Genomic DNA, 20277 nt, shown 5'->3' with positions numbered 1-20277 from the left:
GCTTACTTATTGAGAAGGTACCTAGCTTTTTCCGCCTATTTTCCCTCTCTTTCTCGTTGTATATATGCTATCTCTCTCGCACACGGCACACCTCTCACCAGGTGGCGCGGCCGGCGCACGATAATGTGCAGGCGCTAGATCTTCTTCATTGAGTCGAAATACTCAACAGGTGGACGTTAAGTGTAAGCTTCAAATATAGGTAAGTATTTAATATGTGTTTTATTTCAGGTAAAACACAGCTATTAAACACTTGACCGTAATTTGAAGCTTACTTATTGAGACCTGTTTGTTACCCACCTGGTGTACAATATATGGACGCCAATGTGAATTTGAATAGGTACATAAGTAATTACTTATTTCTTTATTTGAAAGAGTAAGGTGTGCAGATAGTATACCAATAAATCACACAAATTTTTAAATTTTTATATTATTTATATTAACAATAAAAAGTTAATCAAATAAGAACCAAAAAGTAAATCATAATGATTAAAAGTATTAGAACTTATGAGATTGGTTCAAGCGTACCTTAGTTAACCTTTTGGGCTTGAAAAGTTAAAGTTACTACAATTTCCACTATCTTTAGCGTAAATCTGCGAAAGAGCAAGTAACGACTTTTAATTACGCAATTAGATGTTACTTACAAAATTAAGCAACAGCTCATCACCGACGAGGCAAGAATACCTCAAACTCAAACCTTTATTTATTCAATTAGACTTCTGTAGAAGCACCATTGAATCCTCATAACATAGATTTACCAGCTGTCTCAACTCACACAGTTCTAACCCAACCTGCTACTAGCGGACAAGTAGAGACCTTGGTCTTTACTTTTAGGGTCAAATAAATTAAAAGGTCATCCCTTGGATAAGGTAATAAAATAAACCAGGTAAGCGGTTTAAATTATAATACAGATAATATGTAACATCCAACCAAAGCGTGCGGTGTCTATTAATGTTTAGAGCCAACGCCACCGATCATAATATAAACATGGCTGGTACTTTCAGTGCAATGCATGAATTATTTATTTAAAACTGATAGGTTTTAAACTCTGTACTGGAAACATATAATGAACTCAAGAAGTTAGAGACTAAAATGATAAGAGCTTATCTGTGTCCCAAACCTGCAATTACTACAGCTAAGTACGTTAAGTTTTAATCAAATTAATTTTAAGGTATAGTTATGGTTTACATCAGAACTTATATACCAAAAGTCTCGGGACTACATAACGTGACTTATTTATAATGAAAGTGTTTGTGCATAACATCTAGGCCATCAACAGCTATATGAACGTCAGATAGGAAATGAGCCAAATTTATCCAGTAAGTAACAAAGGTTTTTAATTATACTTATTCTAATTCAACCAACTTCTACTAGCTACTCCGTATGTCTTTTGGGTAGACGGAGGCAAATAGGATTTTTCTTCCGACTATAACATTTGATATTTGGAAAATGTATACATTTCTGTATACCTTCAGAGTCAGATTCTAGTGGTGCAGCACTAAACACTGTCTATTAGGTGAATGGTGCTGCTGACCGGGCCTTCAGTTCTGCTTTCCAGAATACCTTCGCCCTTCTCGGTGCTACTACTACTGAAATAGCAGTACTCTTACACGTCGTTCAGGCCTCGAACTGACTAGGATTTCTCATATTATCGTTACAACCCTCGCTCGCTCTAACGAGAACAAATTATCGCTAAGGAATTCTGCTGCAGGACAATGGCAACAGATTAATATGCATTATTATGTTCAGGAATATGGTGCGTTCTGAATACTATCGTCGTCTGAAGGTATCTCCTTTCGATTAACTGCATTAAGGGTGCAGATCTGATCCCATTTTTGTTCCGTAGGAATGCTACGACTGCCTAAACGTTAAACTGGACAAAGAAAGTTGCCCTGAATATGGTCGGTTGTTCCAACATCCCTAATATGGCTAGCTTACCTTAGTTACCCCTTGATTGTAACTGCTACCAATGGAGGCACTGCTCGTGGGTTGTCCACAGTTTTTCGAGTGCAAAAATGAAGAACTGAACTCGTGGGGATCTATGTCGAATGAATCTGTTTTAAGATTATGAAAGGACAGTTGGTTGTGGATGCGAAGACAGGACGTTACTTTAGTCATCTGTAACCACCACGAGAGGCAGCCACGGACAGTGATATAGTAAGAACTAAACTAGCAAAGTTTAGTTGGCTTACTAGACTTTGTCATGTTTAAAATGCAGTATATCATCTGTATAGAATTGCATTTATGACCATTGATAAACTTAATTCAACCGCAACCACGAGAAGCAGGCACGGATATCGATATAGCAAGAACTAAACCAGAAAGGTTTAGTTCGCTTATCTGGTATATTTATAATGTTTCAAAAGCCGTATAGTCTGTATTGCATTGCATTTATTGCCCCCCCCCCCCCCCCTTCAAATCAAAGAAATGTGAAGTCATCTGGCAGAGCTTTCTCGTGAAGGGTAGGGGTTCCAAGTAATATCTAATAATACGAGGCTTTTGTTTGGAAGGATTGACCTTCCGTTATTAATTATCCTCTATCCTAAGTAACTCAATAGTCAGAATTCACAGCACTCGTTGAGTCCTTAAACGTTTTACGTTAATAGTTGCATATAAGTTTATTATATAATATAATAATCCTGGTGGGATGACAAGAAACTTGTCTAAGCAAATGATTATCCTAATCCCTCAGCGATTTATTGTTTGAGCCCTGAAGAAAAACTCATGGGTGCCATAATGAGGCCAAACGGGTTGATAAACGAGTCGAATAAATTGCCTACAAGATCGGGCAACTAAAGTAGGCCTATGAGAGGTCAACTATACATAACCAATCGTAATTTGTTACATTCAATCGCTTTGCGATTAAAAAATCTCTTCAGGTGATTTTATGTGAAAATTGGTCGGCTAGTGCCATGGAATTACGATAACAAATATACCATTGACACAAGGCTTGGTGACAATCCTGGAAACCACCGCCACAAATCATCTGCGAGATGATATTTGATCCGACTCGCCTCCCTTTGTTGTGATTCTCTGCATTGTGAGGCTCTGCATTGGTAAATACAATTTGTTCAAGTCGCAATTTCCATAATTGATAAACCAATGGTGGTTTCCTGATTAAATAAGCGTAAGCTAACCTTTTAGGATACAAAGTATTCATTTCATGCGTCCATTATTTAACGTCTCTTACCTATTTTATTGTATTTATTAGGTTATATTACTATACTTATATTGTATAGATGGCCCACTGTGAATTAGATTTCAAAACCTTTTTCTACCTACCTTAGAAGAGTGAAGATCCGTTACTGTCATCTCTAACATTTTCGTGGGTCCTCGTTGACGAAAGCAAATATCTATGATCATTTTAATGATCAATCCTTTGTATATTTGCACCAACCGCAATCAAAGCCCCGCGAGGGCCGATATATATTTGCACCATTTCCCCGTGAGGGACGGTCGTAATCAAAGCCCCGCGAGGGCTGATATATATTTCCACCATTTCTCCTTGAGGGCGGTTGTAATCAAAGCCCCGCGAGGGCTGATATATTTGCACCTATTTCCCTGCGAGCGACAGCTGCGCGAGGGATGTTTGTAATTTGAAATAAGTAGGGCCTTCCCAAAAATACTTAATAGTCACCCTGCGAGGGTGGGTTTAACCTGGCTAACGAACCTAACCTGCGAGGAGTAGCGGTTAAACCTAGCGGCCACATTTATGTAATCTGCTTCGAGCAAGATTTAAGGTGCTAATATAAAATTAGAAGTTAATAATCATTTAAAATAATAATATAGTAACAAGGTACTTTAACTTATTTTCCAATGCTAGCAACAGCTGTCCAGGATGAAATAAGAATTGATTTGACAATGGTAATTAATTGTTATGTATATGTATATAAAAAGAAGGCTTTAACTATTTAATAAAGTCAAAATTCAAATCATTTACACAAAATTTTAAAATGAACTTCGATTCATATTTAATTTAGTTCATACAATCGATGTCACATTCAGTTGCTTTATATCCGTTAACATTCCTTACGAACGCAGCCATACGTGGCCATACCATCGTAGGACGGTTTTATTGCACAAAATAATCTCCGCTCACCCGCAATTTTTTACTTTTTGTCAAGGTGTACAAGTTTATAATATTATTCTAAAACGTTAGAATATGTGAATAGTAAATCCTTTGAAATGTCTCTAAATTTAATTTCTAATTAAGGTATCTCGATAACTATACGATAACGTCTCTTTCCAAACTAGAAAATTTAAATGTAAAATTTTGGCACTTACTCGTTTTAACCAAAAAGTTGCATCATTTGAAACATAGGAAACGTAATATAAATAAAAGTAATTTTCAAACCAAAATTGCTGTGTGTAATACCTATGTCTATTTTCGCTTATATACGGATCAGATTAATACTCATAAAAGGACACGTATAGACTACGGATACTTTTGAATGTGTGGTACGTTCATGGTACCTACTGAACATGTGCATTGTGCGTATTCCATCATTATTCAGATGAGCGGCTAACTCCCGGACGATTTATAACATATCTCGACATGTTCGGACACGTTGTGATTCGTGCAATTACGCTAACATCAATTTGTTCCTGTTATAGGTAATACCTATATAATTTGTTCTTTGAGCTGACTCATCTCGTTCGATAATTTTTAGTTATAAACTATACTCCGAACCGTTCCTAGTGATAACGACAATGTAATAAAGTCGTAGCAATGGATTGCATGCCTGTTAAGCTTTGAGTTGGCTCATAGGATTAGCCTTGGATTTATCCATACATACTATTAATATTCACTTGTAACCTTGTAATAAAAACACATTAAAAATGAAATAAAATAAAAATATCTATATAAAAGAGAGGGTATTTGATATATTTAGTCAATATCAAATAATCACAAAAGTAATATTAACGATACGAGTAAAGCCGAACGGTAAATCCGTTAAAATCTGCTTTACTCACAGTATTAGAAATTCAAATATTCATTAGTATATATTGCATTACTTATAAAATATTTCAAAAGAAAAGTTACTATTTCACGTAAAATGTAACGGTTGTATCGTTAATTTTAAATATCTAACATGCTATTAAGTATTTAAAGCATATTGAAAAATAAACTATTGCTGAAGGATTCACTAAAAGACCTCAGCATTTTAAATAAAGTCCAACGGATATACCGTCGATTTAAAAGATTTTTGCTCATTTTTAAGTAAAATGTCATTACAATAGATGTAAAAATAACTCACTGTACCGATCCGACGGGATACACTTTTTCACACTTTTAGCACTTGCAATATGCAATACTTAATACTTAATAGCACCAAGGTTGTAGTCTTGTAGACAACCTTCTCGCGGCGGAAGCTAGACGCCAATGAAGAAGATCTAGCGCCTGCACATTATCGTGCGCCGGCCGCGCCACCTGGTGAGAGGTGTGCCGTGTGCGAGAGAGATAGCATATATACAACGAGAAAGAGAGGGAAAATAGGCGGAAAAAGCTAGGTACCTTCTCAATAAGTAAGCTTCAAATTACGGTCAAGTGTTTAATAACTATACAGATAGGGAATTTAATGTCAACGTTCGTTTTGTAAATTATGATGAAGAGACTGCTAAGTTTTATTTGGTTGGTATCGTTGTTATGGCATCATATTATATGGTATGGTGCAGTTATGTTCTCTTGGATTTTTTAGCTTAGTCCACATCTACGCTTTTTAAAGCTTTTGAAACTTTGTAAACACTGAGTTTGACAGATATATAACTGTCATGTTTAGGGCCGATTTTTCAATGCCCAGATAAACAGTCTAATAACTACCCCTCGAATAGATTTATTCAATTGCTTATCTAACTCATAACGGCTCGCCTATTTTTCAATCGTGATTTATTTGATGAATAACTATCTGACCAAATACTTCCATATTGGCAGCTCTGCTCTTGGAGTGGCGAAACAAACATATTAAATTAGTCAGGTTAGAGCGGGATAGAGTCAACTTGCAATATGTCAACAACCGTCATTATGACTCACGTCAGGAGTGCATTTTAAGTTTATCTTGTGTTCTATGATTGTTGATTATTGTTTTGATTCGAGTAAAGAGTTTTGATTAAATTTGTGTTAAAATTTATATATTTTACGATGGAAACGACATAAAGGCAGCGTCCGGCAAATTTTCAATGGCATGATCATCAATACTATCAAAAACATCAATTTCAATATGATTTTAATTGATAATTATTTTATAGAAAGAGGCTTTATTGTAAAAATTCTACGCTCTATGTTATTACATACGAAAATATCCCAAATTTGACGCGTCAGTTGTCAACTCAAACGTCTAATCGTCGAATAGCACGCTATCTGGCCGTTGGAGCAGCAGATAGATTTATTCATCAAATAACGTAGTTATTCGATAGATAAGTCCTATTCGTCTATTGAAAAATTGAATATTTTGTTAACTGAAGAATAAAGTCTATCTAGCTGTTTATCTGGGCATTGAAAAATCGGCCCTTAATGTGAAGCATAGCAATGAATATAATAGCTATTTTTTTCTTCATTAATTTAAAATCAGACACACAAACGACATTCCAACACGACCAACACATTTTCAATCTTCTACAATCCACAACAATATTATATTCGCTTCGGTGTAACACACGGCCGCCGAAAAGTAACGGAACGTACGAAAACCCCCGCTTTCAGATGAATCGATGCGTTTCGCTGTTTAGCAACTCACGGTGATTTTATAATCCCGAGCTGGTACTGAACCCTCGGCCGTGTTTATTTACTTAAGCGAACGTTGGTACTCTCGCATTAAATAGACAAAAAATGAGCATAATAACATGTATAGCATTGTTACGCTTTGGTGTATTCAAATAAATGTTTTAGCTACGCTCGTAAAATATTTAAAAGATGCGCATGGAATTAATAAATTGATATGAAATTTACATGTTTGTTCTATTACAAAAGAAAAGTTCGAATAAATGTATTACAATTTAGGGAGCCATATGATTTAGGTTTTTGGTTACTATAGAATTACAACTTGACTCTTTCAAAGACTCTAAACCAAATCTAATGTTTCGACACTAAACAATACTTTTATCGCTTACCATACCTACTAAAAAGATTTTAAAATAGGAAAGATTATTTTCGAATAGGAAATAGGAACCGTAAGTTCGCATTATTTCGAATTCGTTCGTATCATTTTTTCGGTGGAGCTTAAAGCATAATTAAATCTATACTAATATTATAAAGCCGAAGAGTTTGTTTGTTTGATTGTTTGTTTGTTTGTTTGAACGCGTTAGTCTCGGGAACTACTGGTCCGATTTGAAAAATTCTTTCGGTGTTAGATAGCCCATTTATCGAGGAAGGTTATAGGCTATATATCATCACGCTACGACCACCAGGAGTGGAGCCACGGGGGTGAAACCGCCCGGAGCAGCTAGTCTAGGATATACATAGTTCACTTATCAAATATCAAACATAATAAATACAGTGCAAAAACTAAACTACTCATCGCTTTGTATAATCAAAGCCGACATGTGAATCCACAGTGTGAATCAATAAAAAGGGGTCATAATTAAATTACAATACACAACATCACATACAGACAAAACGTTTATTACTCTACAGAGTAAACAAAGTTTTGAGTTTAAATGCACACTGATAGCTATAATTCTAATGGATTAACAGTTTAGTGCAGTTCATATTTTTAATAAATTTATGTCTATTTCAAACTTTCGATTATAATAGTAGTGTGGGTCTTCACGTCAATTTAAGTAGTTTTTCTTCATACAACCGCCAACACAACTTTTACACTTCACCAAAACTAGAGCCCGTGGTTTCACTCGTGTGGCAGCAACCAACCTATCCCTGTACTAATCATATCATAGAGATCCAGCCGTTTTCGCATATTTTTTTTTTTTGATAATTGTAGTAGGATTGCCGTTTGTGGTACATATTTAGTTAGCGCCAGTTAATCCATCACCAAATTAAATATTGTAAAATCACAACGCTCCGCATAAAAATTCGGAATACGACATTATCCCAGCATCTTCAAAGCTCTATCTAGCCTTCTTGTCATTGAAAAAAAAAAGTTTTACTTATAATACCTATCAGCTATTAGTAAGATTGTCGTCTTTACCGCCAAATCCATCACCAAAATTGCAAATCGCTCCGCATTTAAATTAAGAATAAGACATCTTCAGCGTTCTTGGCTCTTGCCATAAAAAAAGAGATTTTAAAGTTGCTGCGTCACGCTCACGGGGAGCATTTCGCTCGCAAACAAACACGCAAGGTGTAAGAGCGAGGTGACGTGAAGCCGCTCCGAGAGCACTCCGCGGACCACCCAGCGCTACGCAAATAACTTTAATACGTGTTGTATGGGAGAAATTATAAGATGCGCGCTATGTGCGTGGGTATTGGCGTTTATTGTTTTTTGAGAATTGCGAAATTAAGTTTTTTTTTAGTTGGAAGAATGGTGTGACGGGTATGTACGTACCTATGTATATGATATGTGCGTAGGTTCTGCAGTCACGCTATAAAGTTTCACTGATAAAAAAACTGAAATGTGGAGCTGAACATATTCTATTAGTTACTTATAGGTAAGTACTAACAGTAGATTTTTTCAGAGATAAACGGGTATTGAGGAGTTTTAAAAATGATACCGGTAATTTGAAAATAAAATAAAATAGGTAACATCAAACAATAACATAATATATTAGCGCCATCTATGAAAAAGATTTCGAATTAAAATGTACCAACATCTTAATTCGAAATCTTTGCATTACACAAACACACACACACACACACACACACGCACCCACATAACACGCACGCCTGCACACACGCACACTCACATAAACTTATTCACTTAAATATAACTATAGTCGAGCCAATTTAATAGGCAACATTTGACGTCTATCAATTTTATCTTCAAAGAGAGGTAACCTGCTTAAAAACATCGATTAAAGTGAATTAATCGATACGGATTTGAAATATTTGTCAATCGAATTTATTAATTTATGATGATTTTTATTCACAAGTAATCAATGCATTCGATTCTAGATGTCAGATTTCGATTTTTAGAGTAACGTCTCTGGTATTTAAAAAGAAAAAAGGTTTATTGAAACAAAATTGTAGCGACGTCAGTTCTTCAATTCAGAAATTGTTTATTATGTTTAGTATGGTTTATCAGTAAAATGAAATCTTAAAATTACTTGTATCGGTCTTTATTATTATAAATATGTAATCATAATTGAAAAAAGTTAAGCAAATGTGCAGTTCTAACAAAACGAAATATCATGTTATTCTATGTCGTCGTTACTAGGTTACGTTGTTGAATTTTGTTGAACTGTCAAATGTTGCCTATTAAAATGGCTCTACTATAGTATTGATAATGGTTTTGGACTTATTGATTTTGTTTTTTTTTTCTTTTTAATTTTAATTTTTAAAATATTAATTTCCATTTCTTGATTTTTACATTTTAATATACTTATCGTGAATCTTAATTTTACCTTTTAATTGTTATTTTAATTGATTGTAATTTGTAATATGTATTTAGCTATAATAACTTGCTACTAACTTACATTTTATTGTAATGTTGATTGTAACAACTTATAATAGTGTTGCATTGTTTCGATTTAATTTTGATTTTTTGCTGATTTAATATCTGTTTCTCAATTTATTTTTATAATTACTAACCTATTTAATTTTTGATGAATTTATTTATGTGCTGATATAATTTCGAATTTTGTTTTGGACTTGCTTTATTTGTAATGAGTTACCTAGACACATTTTGTTTTTTGTTTTGCTGTTTGTACTTATTTGTTATTGATTTTTTTAGTTTTAATTGCATGTAAATTTTTAATTTATTTTTGATTTTATTTAATTTGTCTCTGATTTTTTTCGTGTCGTGTAACTGTAAATGGAAGACACAGGCTCCTGAAAAACTGGGTCGCTCTAATTTGTAAAATGTTTTAAGTGAAATAAATTATTTATTTATTTATTTATTTATCTATAGATACAGCGCCATCTAGCTTTCAAGTACAGAACTACGATACCAATACAAAAGCACTGTTAGCGTTGGAACTATAACAAAGAGTAGTGTTAGTACGCAACGAAATCAACAGATGGCGCTATTAACAAACTGTTTTACCCACCTTGATTTCCTCAAGCGTTCGTTCAGCAACTTTCGTTTCCGTTGACGCAGACGCCGCTCCACTCTGCAACAATACAAATAAAATACATTAACACAATACATGTCAAAATCAAGATAATATGCATTGCATGCATTATCATGATACACATTACTTTTTTATCACCATTATTAGTTCGGTGATATGAAAATTTATCTCTGCGGCATTATTTTTTTGAGAAATATGCATTATAAGGCATACTACCTTATTTTATAATTTCTAATTTTGACTGACTAATATCACGAAAATATTCTCAGTTAAAAAAATCATAAAAATGCTTTACAAATTATATTAGGAAGGTACGTTTTTTATAATATGAAGACACAAGATCTTATCTTCGTTCTTAAACTCACGCAGTAAACCATATTTGTATAAGTAAAATGGTGTTTATGGGAAAAATTTGTTAATTTAAATCAACAATCCAATTCACTTGAACAGGGTCATGCAGTACTTGGTTTTAAAAATAAATCAAAATATAGTAAATATAACGCAGGCGAAACAAGTTTAAAATTTCCTTCCCACATAACCGTGCAAGGTTGAAAAGATTCTCATCTCTTGATAAAACATTATCTCGGCCACAGTCCGTGCGCTAAATATTTGAAGTTTTTTATCGTTACTACAAACGTTTATCGTATAAATATAACGTAATGAAGTTAAGAGTAATATTATGTGCCAAAAATTGTAAGCGTAAATCGCTATGGAATAAAAATTTCAAAGTAAAGGCAATAAGTTTCTCGGTTCAGAAATAACTAACCTTTGCTTCTGTTCTGGTTATCACTCACTTTACTTTAGCTGTATTAATATTCTCAAAACCCACATAAAACACACATATTATATTTTTTATTCGTTGTAAAACGTTTTTATTATTTTTGTTGCAATTAATATTGTTTGGCCTTGTATTTGACTACTCGGGGCGTCTATTCCTTTTTTTTGCGTCGTCTTATTATGACAAAAATTAGCTGTTTGTTTATTACAGTAGCATTATGCAGATATACCGAATCTATTTTTCATTGCAATAGATGCAGTAGAGCGCATGGGCATTTGACATTTGTCTAAGCGTACAAAGGTCAACTTTCAACTACCATATCCTAGATCACATAATATAAGGATAGAGAAAATACAAAAGGTGATGCACAATATATAAAAATAATAGTATAATGGGATGGCTACATTATTAAAAGAAGATAATATTAGATATTATGTCGAGTTTCACACAGTCATCGATGGAACAAACTTGAAATACCTACCATGAATTAATGATTAGACAGAACTAATACAGTCCAGTTTCACCGTTCTAAAAATCGATTGAAAATTGCACGGCGAGTTAAAAGTGAAATGACAAAATGGGTGATATAAAAAACGGCCATTATTATGGCAAATAAAATAAACCGTTACAGTCTTTGCTTTCTCGTCTTTAATTACTGAATACTGGGTCAAACGTAAGGCCTATTGTGCACGGTTGCAACGTTTTCTCATGGACCATGGTTCATTTGAATCATCATTGAATAATATGCTTTTCGCGAATGAAAAGAACATTGTAAATTGTAATTATATCGAGCAGGCGCAGCAAGTATGACAATGATCGTGTATCATACGTGTACCTAATTATTGCAACAGTGTTGTATTTACAAATTAATTCATGTTCTTTGTAAGTATGTCTAATGATTGATAATATTCTTGTTTGTTAAAATGTGTGTTTTGAGTGATATAGGTAGGTACCTATGAGATATGTTTTCTTGTTTTTCTAGGTTTTATTTACCGTTGGATACGTAACGGTTTCCTCATCATAATCAATACAATAAACTCATTAAAACAACAGATAACTTAACAGACAACCGTTAGGTATATGTTATTGAATAATTCGACAATCGACTAATAAATTCTTATCAGACCGCAACTGTTTCGCATTCTAATTCGATAATTTCATTCTTATCAGTCCACATTCACGCGCATCTAATATTTTTATAAAACTATCGTCTCTTACATAGTTATCTATACATATAATAAAATCGTAGGAAAGTCAAAACTGTACATTGAATATTTTTTTAAAAGAATACCTGGGCCGTGATCTATAATCGATATAGAAGCCAAAAACATAGTTTTTAGAATTTTTGTCTGTTTGTCTGTTTGTCTGTTTGTCTGTTTGTCTGTATGTTTGTCCGAGCTAATCTCGAAAAGTACTGCATAGATTGACTTCAAATTTTGCATGAATATTACTAACAGGTCGGGTGAGGCTATAGGCTACATATTATCAAGCTATCACCTACGGGGGAGGAGTTGTGAACCTTTATTTTTCTTACGTATTCCGTGTATTACGACAGCGTACAATCTAAAGACTCATGTTTAAATGTTGGTTTCGAGTAAGCCATGCTATTATCTAGCGTTACAAAATAAAAACTATGTCATTTACGTAATTTGGGCAGAGAAACAGTTTAATGAATTTAGTAGTATAAAGACAAATTAGAAACAGCGCCATCTATTAAATGTTATAAAAATCAAATCAATTTACACGTTAACTATTGGAAATTAATAATAATCAAATGACGCATATATAAATGTTGTTTGACAATATCTATATTGACACTATAAAAATTATGCCATTTAAGTAACTTGGGAAGAGAAACATAGCTTAAAGAATGTAAGTTGTATAATGTTAATTTTGTAACAGCGCCATCTATGAGATTTCGTAAAAATCAAATCAATTTACATGTTAACACTACTGAACACAATGTTAAAAATTAATAATTTAAATATAATTATGTTATTTATTTATTTAACTCTTTAACCCATATCTTCCGTTCCCTATAAGATATATTTCGTGTAAATAATAAACTACATTTTTTAAAGTGAGGGTAGATGTTTATTATTTTAAGTAAAAATAGACACCATTATCTACAGTTAATCTAATGATTGTGTTCCAAAGAGTATACTAATATATTGTTGTGTTCATTAGTTACAATTTTAAAAATCTTCGTGTTTTATAAATTTACTAGCTTACCGCCCGCGGCTTCGTACGCTTTGTCTAAAACCTAATAAATTATGTACTAAAACCTTCCTCTTGAATCAGTCTATCTATTAAAAAAACCGCATCAAAATCTGTTGCGAAGTTTTAAAGATTTAAGCATACAAAGGGACATAGGGACACAGAAAGCGACTTTTTTCATACTATGTAGTGATATTTATAAAGCAATTGAATGCCATAAAACCAAAAATATCAAATGCAATCTTCGTGTTTTGTGAATTTTCACCATCATGCGTTCCCACAAAAGGTAAGTTGTTACTTACAGGTATTTATTGAAATGAAATGAAATGAAATGAATGATTCTTTTATTATTTTGAGGTGCATTGGGAACAGAAGTTTTTGAAAAAATTTTATTTGTAAGTAGCTTTTTTTATAGATTTACAGTTAACTTTTGATTTTTTTATTTACAGATTCAATGCTAATAAAATTATATCGCCTTTGGAAGACGATTTCTGCTGATATTTTTACTACACCACTTGAAAATTGATGATTTGATGTTAAAGACAGTAGCAGCGAGGATTAAGTGGAAATTAGTAATCATCCGCTTCGTCAATTTTTGACTGAAGTTAATGTCCAACGTCCAATGGTTCAATCATTGGAAGTATCTCGGGAAATTTTGGAGGATATTTTTCAGGAAGGAGAGGAGGGGCAGCCAACCACATAATATCAAACTACTACGTTTTAGTACCGAAAAAATTTTTATTGCCAAATGAAACGTAAATTTTGCACTCACAACTTTACAAGTAATGTTTTTATTTTGACTTTGCGGTTATCTGATTATAATATTTATCGTTATGGCTATCGACGTACCGACCGTACTGGGATCAGAGTAGGTACATGATATACAGTTCATCATCCAGGATTGCTTAGAGCATTTTCACACTGAAAAAGTTGTTTTCTTTGAATCGTAGTTGCTTCATTTATTTATTTTTAATCATTTTACATAATATGTTTTATATTTTATAAATATATCATTTTCATTATTTAAGTAGATAAAATAAATTATGTAACGGTTTTATAAGAAAACACATTATATTTGTTAGGCGACGGTGATTTCTTCCAAGTTCCAGGCAAAAGATATTCATCAGCTCAATAAAATTGAACAGTATGCTGTTAGTTATTCTTTAGATTCACAATTGTAATGAGCATTTCCGCATGCAAGTTGTATCGTAGTTTAGATATATCATAGTTTTTACATATTAAAGTTCCAACAAAACCCTCAAATTTTTTAGTAGAGTTGAGCAAGATAATTTGAAAAATGTGCCGTGTTAAGTATTATAGAAAAGGTTAGTTCGTTGGTAATTATTATTTCTTCTTCATTTACATGTTGTTAGTAAAAATAAACTTTAACTAACAGTCAAAGTAGTCAAAGTATATTTTAACTAATACTACTTAATATCTATTATACTTATGTTCAGTATTTATCTGTATTATTATTGCTTGACAATTAATATATTTTCATGTCGTATACCAAATTATAAACATAAGTTTAATATGTAATTAGCTGGATTTATTTTTACACACTCACAGACTTATATTTTATGTTAAATGTTAAAAGAGTGTTAATATGTAGTGTAAATCATAATACATTTTTTCACAATTAAAAATAATCCTTTTTTCTGATGGTGTTGGCATTGAATTAAACCGCGCTGTCGTTTCGTTCACAAAAAGTGATGTTATGAGGAGCATATTCGGTCCTCATAATATCATAAAAAATCTGTGCGAAAACAATAAACACGTGTGAGGCCCTCACGGCAGATCGGGGCGGTCTGACGCGAAGTGGGGACAGCGTTGTCACTGTATCGCTCTAGCCACGCTGGTCAACAGACTTATTCGTTAGTTCAGTTTTGTATTAAGACCGCTGTGACATCCAACCCGTGAGACAACCAAACCCGGTCTGATTACAGATCATTTTCTGTATAGGCGATATTAACGTAGTATGTTCTTTTTGTAATGCTTTAAAGTGTAGTAAGGCGAGTGGGCTTTCGTTTGAAGATACACCGGAACCTTTCACAAAATCACTACTAGAGGAACATACTGTGCAATTAGCGTTTAGCTACTATTATGTATTCTGTGGTGCAATGTAAACTGTTATTAGACAATATTCGCTCTTATAGTAGTGCGTTTCAAATGATCCTTTGGTGCTCAATAATTAATTAATTATCAGAAGATCCGTTCATGCTTACTTTTAAGATACAAGGTCAAGTTTACCATTTGATAGGATCCCTTTTGCCTGAAGGCCAAGCTAAGTTTGTTTAAATATATTTTGTATTCGACTACAACGAATAGTGGAATACAAGAAATCAATATTTCTCAAATTTAAAACTGAACTCATTTCACAATTTTAGAACAGGTTAATTCGTATGTATGCAGTTTTAAATCGACATTAGAAGCTTTTCCTCAAGATGGTGATATCGGCACTCAGGAACTCCCTGGACGTGTTATAACGCCCAGGCCACAGTATTACAATTTTTCCTACAGTAGGGCGACGAATGTATTTTCGCATAGCAACGGAGGGGAACTCGCGGGGGGTCAAGTGACGCGGGCCACGTACCACAAACATGCTTAGTTTGTGGTATCGAGCGCGAAAGATAGTCATCGTGTTTTTAGTAAAGTTACTATGTAAACTAACGTAATTTAATACTTAGGTACATATTCTATAATGGTGTGCTCAAACTGTTAATCTACATTTAATTTAGATTATTATTTGATACTAAGTAATGTAGAATTTAAACCACATTCATGTTTTCTTCAGATTTTAAGATTTTCTTATCAGAGTGTTCAATTTTAAATTTTATAAGAGACAATAATTAAGAAAATTTTAAAATAAAGTGTCACGTATTTTTTTTAAACGACGAATGACGAAAAACGACCTAATCGCGAACGAAGTCGCGGGCAACAGCTAGTTTAAGTATAAAAAACTAATAAAGATCAGCTAATCTAGCGCGGCACTTCGCGCCAATTCCAGTACAGCCGTAAGTAGGTACAGGTAACATTATAAGATTGTCACCTGTGCAGACGTAATGCATTTAGCGAGTAAGGTGATTAGCTCCGTTCTAGATACCTACACTCTTCCTCATTGCTCGTTTGAGACTAAAACAAAGTATGGCATATCTTGGACCACCGCCAAAGTCCACGAACGAAAGAATAACTTTTACAAATGCGTCATTGACAAAACAATGCATTCAGAGTAAGTATGGCAATTGGCAAATTGGTAGATTTTTAATATGGTAGATTTTTATGGTAGATGTTTGAGCTAAATCGAAGTGATTTGCAACAAAAGAATAATACACGATTTGCTCGGAACAAATTGGGAAAACTGAAAGCGATTTCTTGAGGCAAATATAATTCGCCAAAAAAAGATGAATCGATGGCATTCACTGAATATTCTTTCACTTCATTTCTCATTTAAAGTAGCAATATTATAAAAATGAGATTGATTTTTAGTAAAGCAGTCTTGGTCCAAATTAGATCCTCTCTTTTTGCAATAAAACAAACGTTGGTTGAATCGATATTGCCATCTGCCAAAACAGCGATAATATGTACCTATGTTTCTTTGCCGGAACACTTAAATACTTACAAGACTACAACCCAATACGTACGAACTTATCAATACAAAGCTATACTATAATTAATATTAAGACTTGTAAAGATGTCCTACATACCCTAAAAAGGTACACACAAGGTCGATCTTTCTAATGAAGAAACCAATTAACCATGCATACCTACTCGTCCACGTCGATCTGTTAGTTCAATTCATCCTACAAATATTATAAATTCGAAAGTTTGTGAGGATGGATGGATGTTTGTTATTCTTTCACGTAAAAACTATTGAACCGATTATAATGAAATTTGGTTTGTAGGTAGCTAAAGAATAAGACAGGCTACTTTGTCACGGAAATTCCACAGGAACGAGAACGAAGCCGCGGGCGGAAATCTAGTTATTCATATTTCATTAACGAACATTTGCATCATCATCGTATTACTTCCTTTCAAATTCGGGAATATCGGATTACTGCATTAGCCTTCGGGCTTTCGATTGGCGTTCACAAAAACACCAAATATAAACACACTGGTCTGAAATTACAATTGTGTATTGTTAATGATATCAAAATGAAATCGATACCAATATCGTAAGTGCGAAAGTGACTATGCACGTGTTTGTCTTAATAATATCTGAACCGCAAATTGATTTAGTTGTATTTTAATACATGGATAGCTGGAACCTTCGAGAAGGATTGAGTTAATAATACAAATATCGATGGAGCGAAAACCTGAAATGCAGGCGAGAACACCGTGGGCGGAAAGCTAGTTATATGATAAATGCCAAGGTTAAGGTACAATGAAATTATGACAACTGTAAAATAACATAAATCGTTTTCAAGGAAAGTAGATTTGTGAAATATTTAATCGTTAAATGCAATTTTGTCCATGATAATGTTTCTAGTGTATGAATTTCAAAGAGTAGATAAAATAAATGGTGGACGCATTTTAAAACTGGGCGACACTTTTAAATTTTACATAATACCTACATATTTTAATTCTAATTAGAATTAATTACATAGCAACGACACAATCATAACCTTCTTGCCAAGGCGGAAGGCCACAGTATGTAGGTATTTGGTTATTTAATCTTTCGCGAATTTCAATAAGAGCATTTCACTTCAATTAACACTATTTATAATATGTAAATTAATAATACTTCCGCAACGAATGCATATGAAATAAAATCCAATCATTCTAATGAGCACAATGGGCAGTGTTGGCCAAACATATTATCCTATATGTATAGGCTCTCTAAACTATCCTGATTGTCTTTGCTGACCCAGCGCTGCCCATTGTGAAGAGAGCCCATTACATTCCTCCAAGTTGATTTAAATTTGACTTACATCACTCCTTTCTAGCACAAGTGAGCGGAGACGCGCGAACATAGCTTCCTCCCGTACCCTGGTCGCGTCTCTGATCTCCCGCACCAACTCTGTGAGGTACCCTGGAGAATACTGCCCTCCGTGCACACCTGTGGAAAAATACATTTGAATACAGAAAGTTCTATGAGATGGGAAAAAAAGACGGCAAAGAATCTGGATCGTAGAAGATTTAGATAGAAAATGAGCTCAATTCCTGCCAAATTTGGTCATACGAAGATCCGTTCTATAATTCCTACAGAAGATTGTTGTTTTTTTACCTAATACCTATAATCGTTCAATGTTTGTGAAGATTAAAGAAGTAATGTCTATTCTTTTATGAGTAAGATTATAGGATTGATGGTTTAGTACTGAAAAGATTGTAAGTATGATAATAAAATGGGTGGTGATCTATTTTTCGATCGGTACTAATCCCCTTAACCTACTTTTTGATATTGTACAATGTCAGTCTATTATATGCAATCAGAAGCATCCTTACACGACGTGTTTACCTTGCCTACTATTGCTCAGGGAAATTATGAGGCATTGAGAAAGTGGCTTGCGTAAAACTTCCTGCATATGTGAAGAACAGCTATGCAAAAGCAAAAACTGATGATAAGGAAATATAAGGAAAGAAAGTGACTCCTATGGATAACGCTTATTAGAATTTGGTCGTAAATAACAATAAGAAACTGATAAGAACCGGTAAAGTAGAAGCGCGAAGTACTTATAAAGAGTATTTTTTCGTATGTAAACGAAAGTCAATGAAGATCTTATTTCTGCATCATATCACGATACTATTATCTTTATTCATATTACCTACGTAGTTTCAAAAAATTATGCGAGCCAAAGGAAGCATTTCTAACAAATACGAAAAGTACGTAAGAATACGCTTTATATAATATTAGGTTTTAATTGGAATAACATAGCATCAAGCATAATTTGGGAATACTTAGATGATTCAGTAAGAATTTCAGAAAAAAAATTGATCGATGTCTACAGAGCTGTGCTTTATTTTTTTTTTTTGAGTGTATTTTCTAAAATACCTAGCGCATTACAATAATTTCAGTATTACGATAATGTGTGATAAATATTCAGTCGCATAATACGTATACGTATGTTTTCAGTCATACTGATACGATACAATATCGCCTCCTAACTATCTTGATGTACCTATTTATGACTCATATGTATTTGCTTTCTGGATAAGCCGTTACTTTAACCACAGTCAATGGAATAATGATAAAATGAAGCTATAAAGTTTCAATAACTAAATTGCATAAGGAACTCGGTGATTTTGTTATGTTTGACCAATTTACACTAATAACTTGTGAAACTACACTTCCTTCTATTTTTTAAATTTATTGCATTCACTACAATAATTACTTTTACTGAAACGGCAATAGGTATAATCATAGTATAAATATAATAAAGTACTTATTTAAAAGACACGAAAAAGAATAACGAAATATTTTTTGCTAGATGAGATAAAAAGTATATAATTTTCCACTCATGGCTTTTCAGCATTATAATTTTATGCCAAAAAAAGAAGCAATTCACAGTTAATACCTGAGAATTTTCTAAAACACCATAATATATCTAGGTAGGTACTTATAAAAAACGCAATAATCAAGTAATAAGGTCTCTAAACTGAATATCATTGTGACAAGCTATTTGCAAGTCAACTATCAACTTGAACGAATTCAGCCCATTTATGATACCTAACTACCTACGTGAAACCGTTAGTATTCTATTGCACGAATAGTTCTTGCCTATAAATCAAATATATTAAATCAATATTTAATAACAAATAAAAATTAACGCTTCAGTTATTTGACAACTTTCTTAATTTTGCTACGCTTTTACAGCAATCAATTTTGTGTTACCTATGGAAGAAAATAACTGCAGGAAGTCGAACACAATGAAAAATGCTTTAGGGGGTCGGCACTCCCGTTCCCTATCGACTCACTTTTATAATCAGTGAGTGACGTTGCCCTTTTAGAATAGAGCATAATAGACTATCTTATAGAATCTGAAATAATCCATACTGTTTAAACTACTATATATACGAAGATGCTAAAAATCTGAATAGGTATAAATAAAATCTAGAAGTTCGGATTCGAGTAGCAATAGGGGCATTTAAAATAGACAACTCTATAA

At 33.3% G+C, this 20277-nt stretch overlaps 1 protein-coding gene across 1 annotated transcript in view; it reads right to left on the bottom strand.

Moving 5' to 3' along the window:
• LOC123699853 overlaps nt 1-20277 on the bottom strand; it is a 42377-nt gene that overhangs the window by 10480 nt on the left and 11620 nt on the right. Inside the window, exons 3-4 of the mRNA XM_045646897.1 lie at nt 18103-18230; nt 10156-10218 (exon numbers count right to left, since the gene is read on the bottom strand). Of these exons, the coding sequence (XP_045502853.1) occupies nt 10156-10218; nt 18103-18230 (191 nt within the window). The remainder of the gene's footprint in view (nt 1-10155; nt 10219-18102; nt 18231-20277) is intronic.

This window comes from Colias croceus, chromosome 18 (genome assembly GCF_905220415.1).
Source record: "Colias croceus chromosome 18, ilColCroc2.1".
Lineage (NCBI taxonomy): Eukaryota > Metazoa > Arthropoda > Insecta > Lepidoptera > Pieridae > Colias > Colias croceus.
This window is presented reverse-complemented; position numbering and strand designations above follow the sequence as displayed.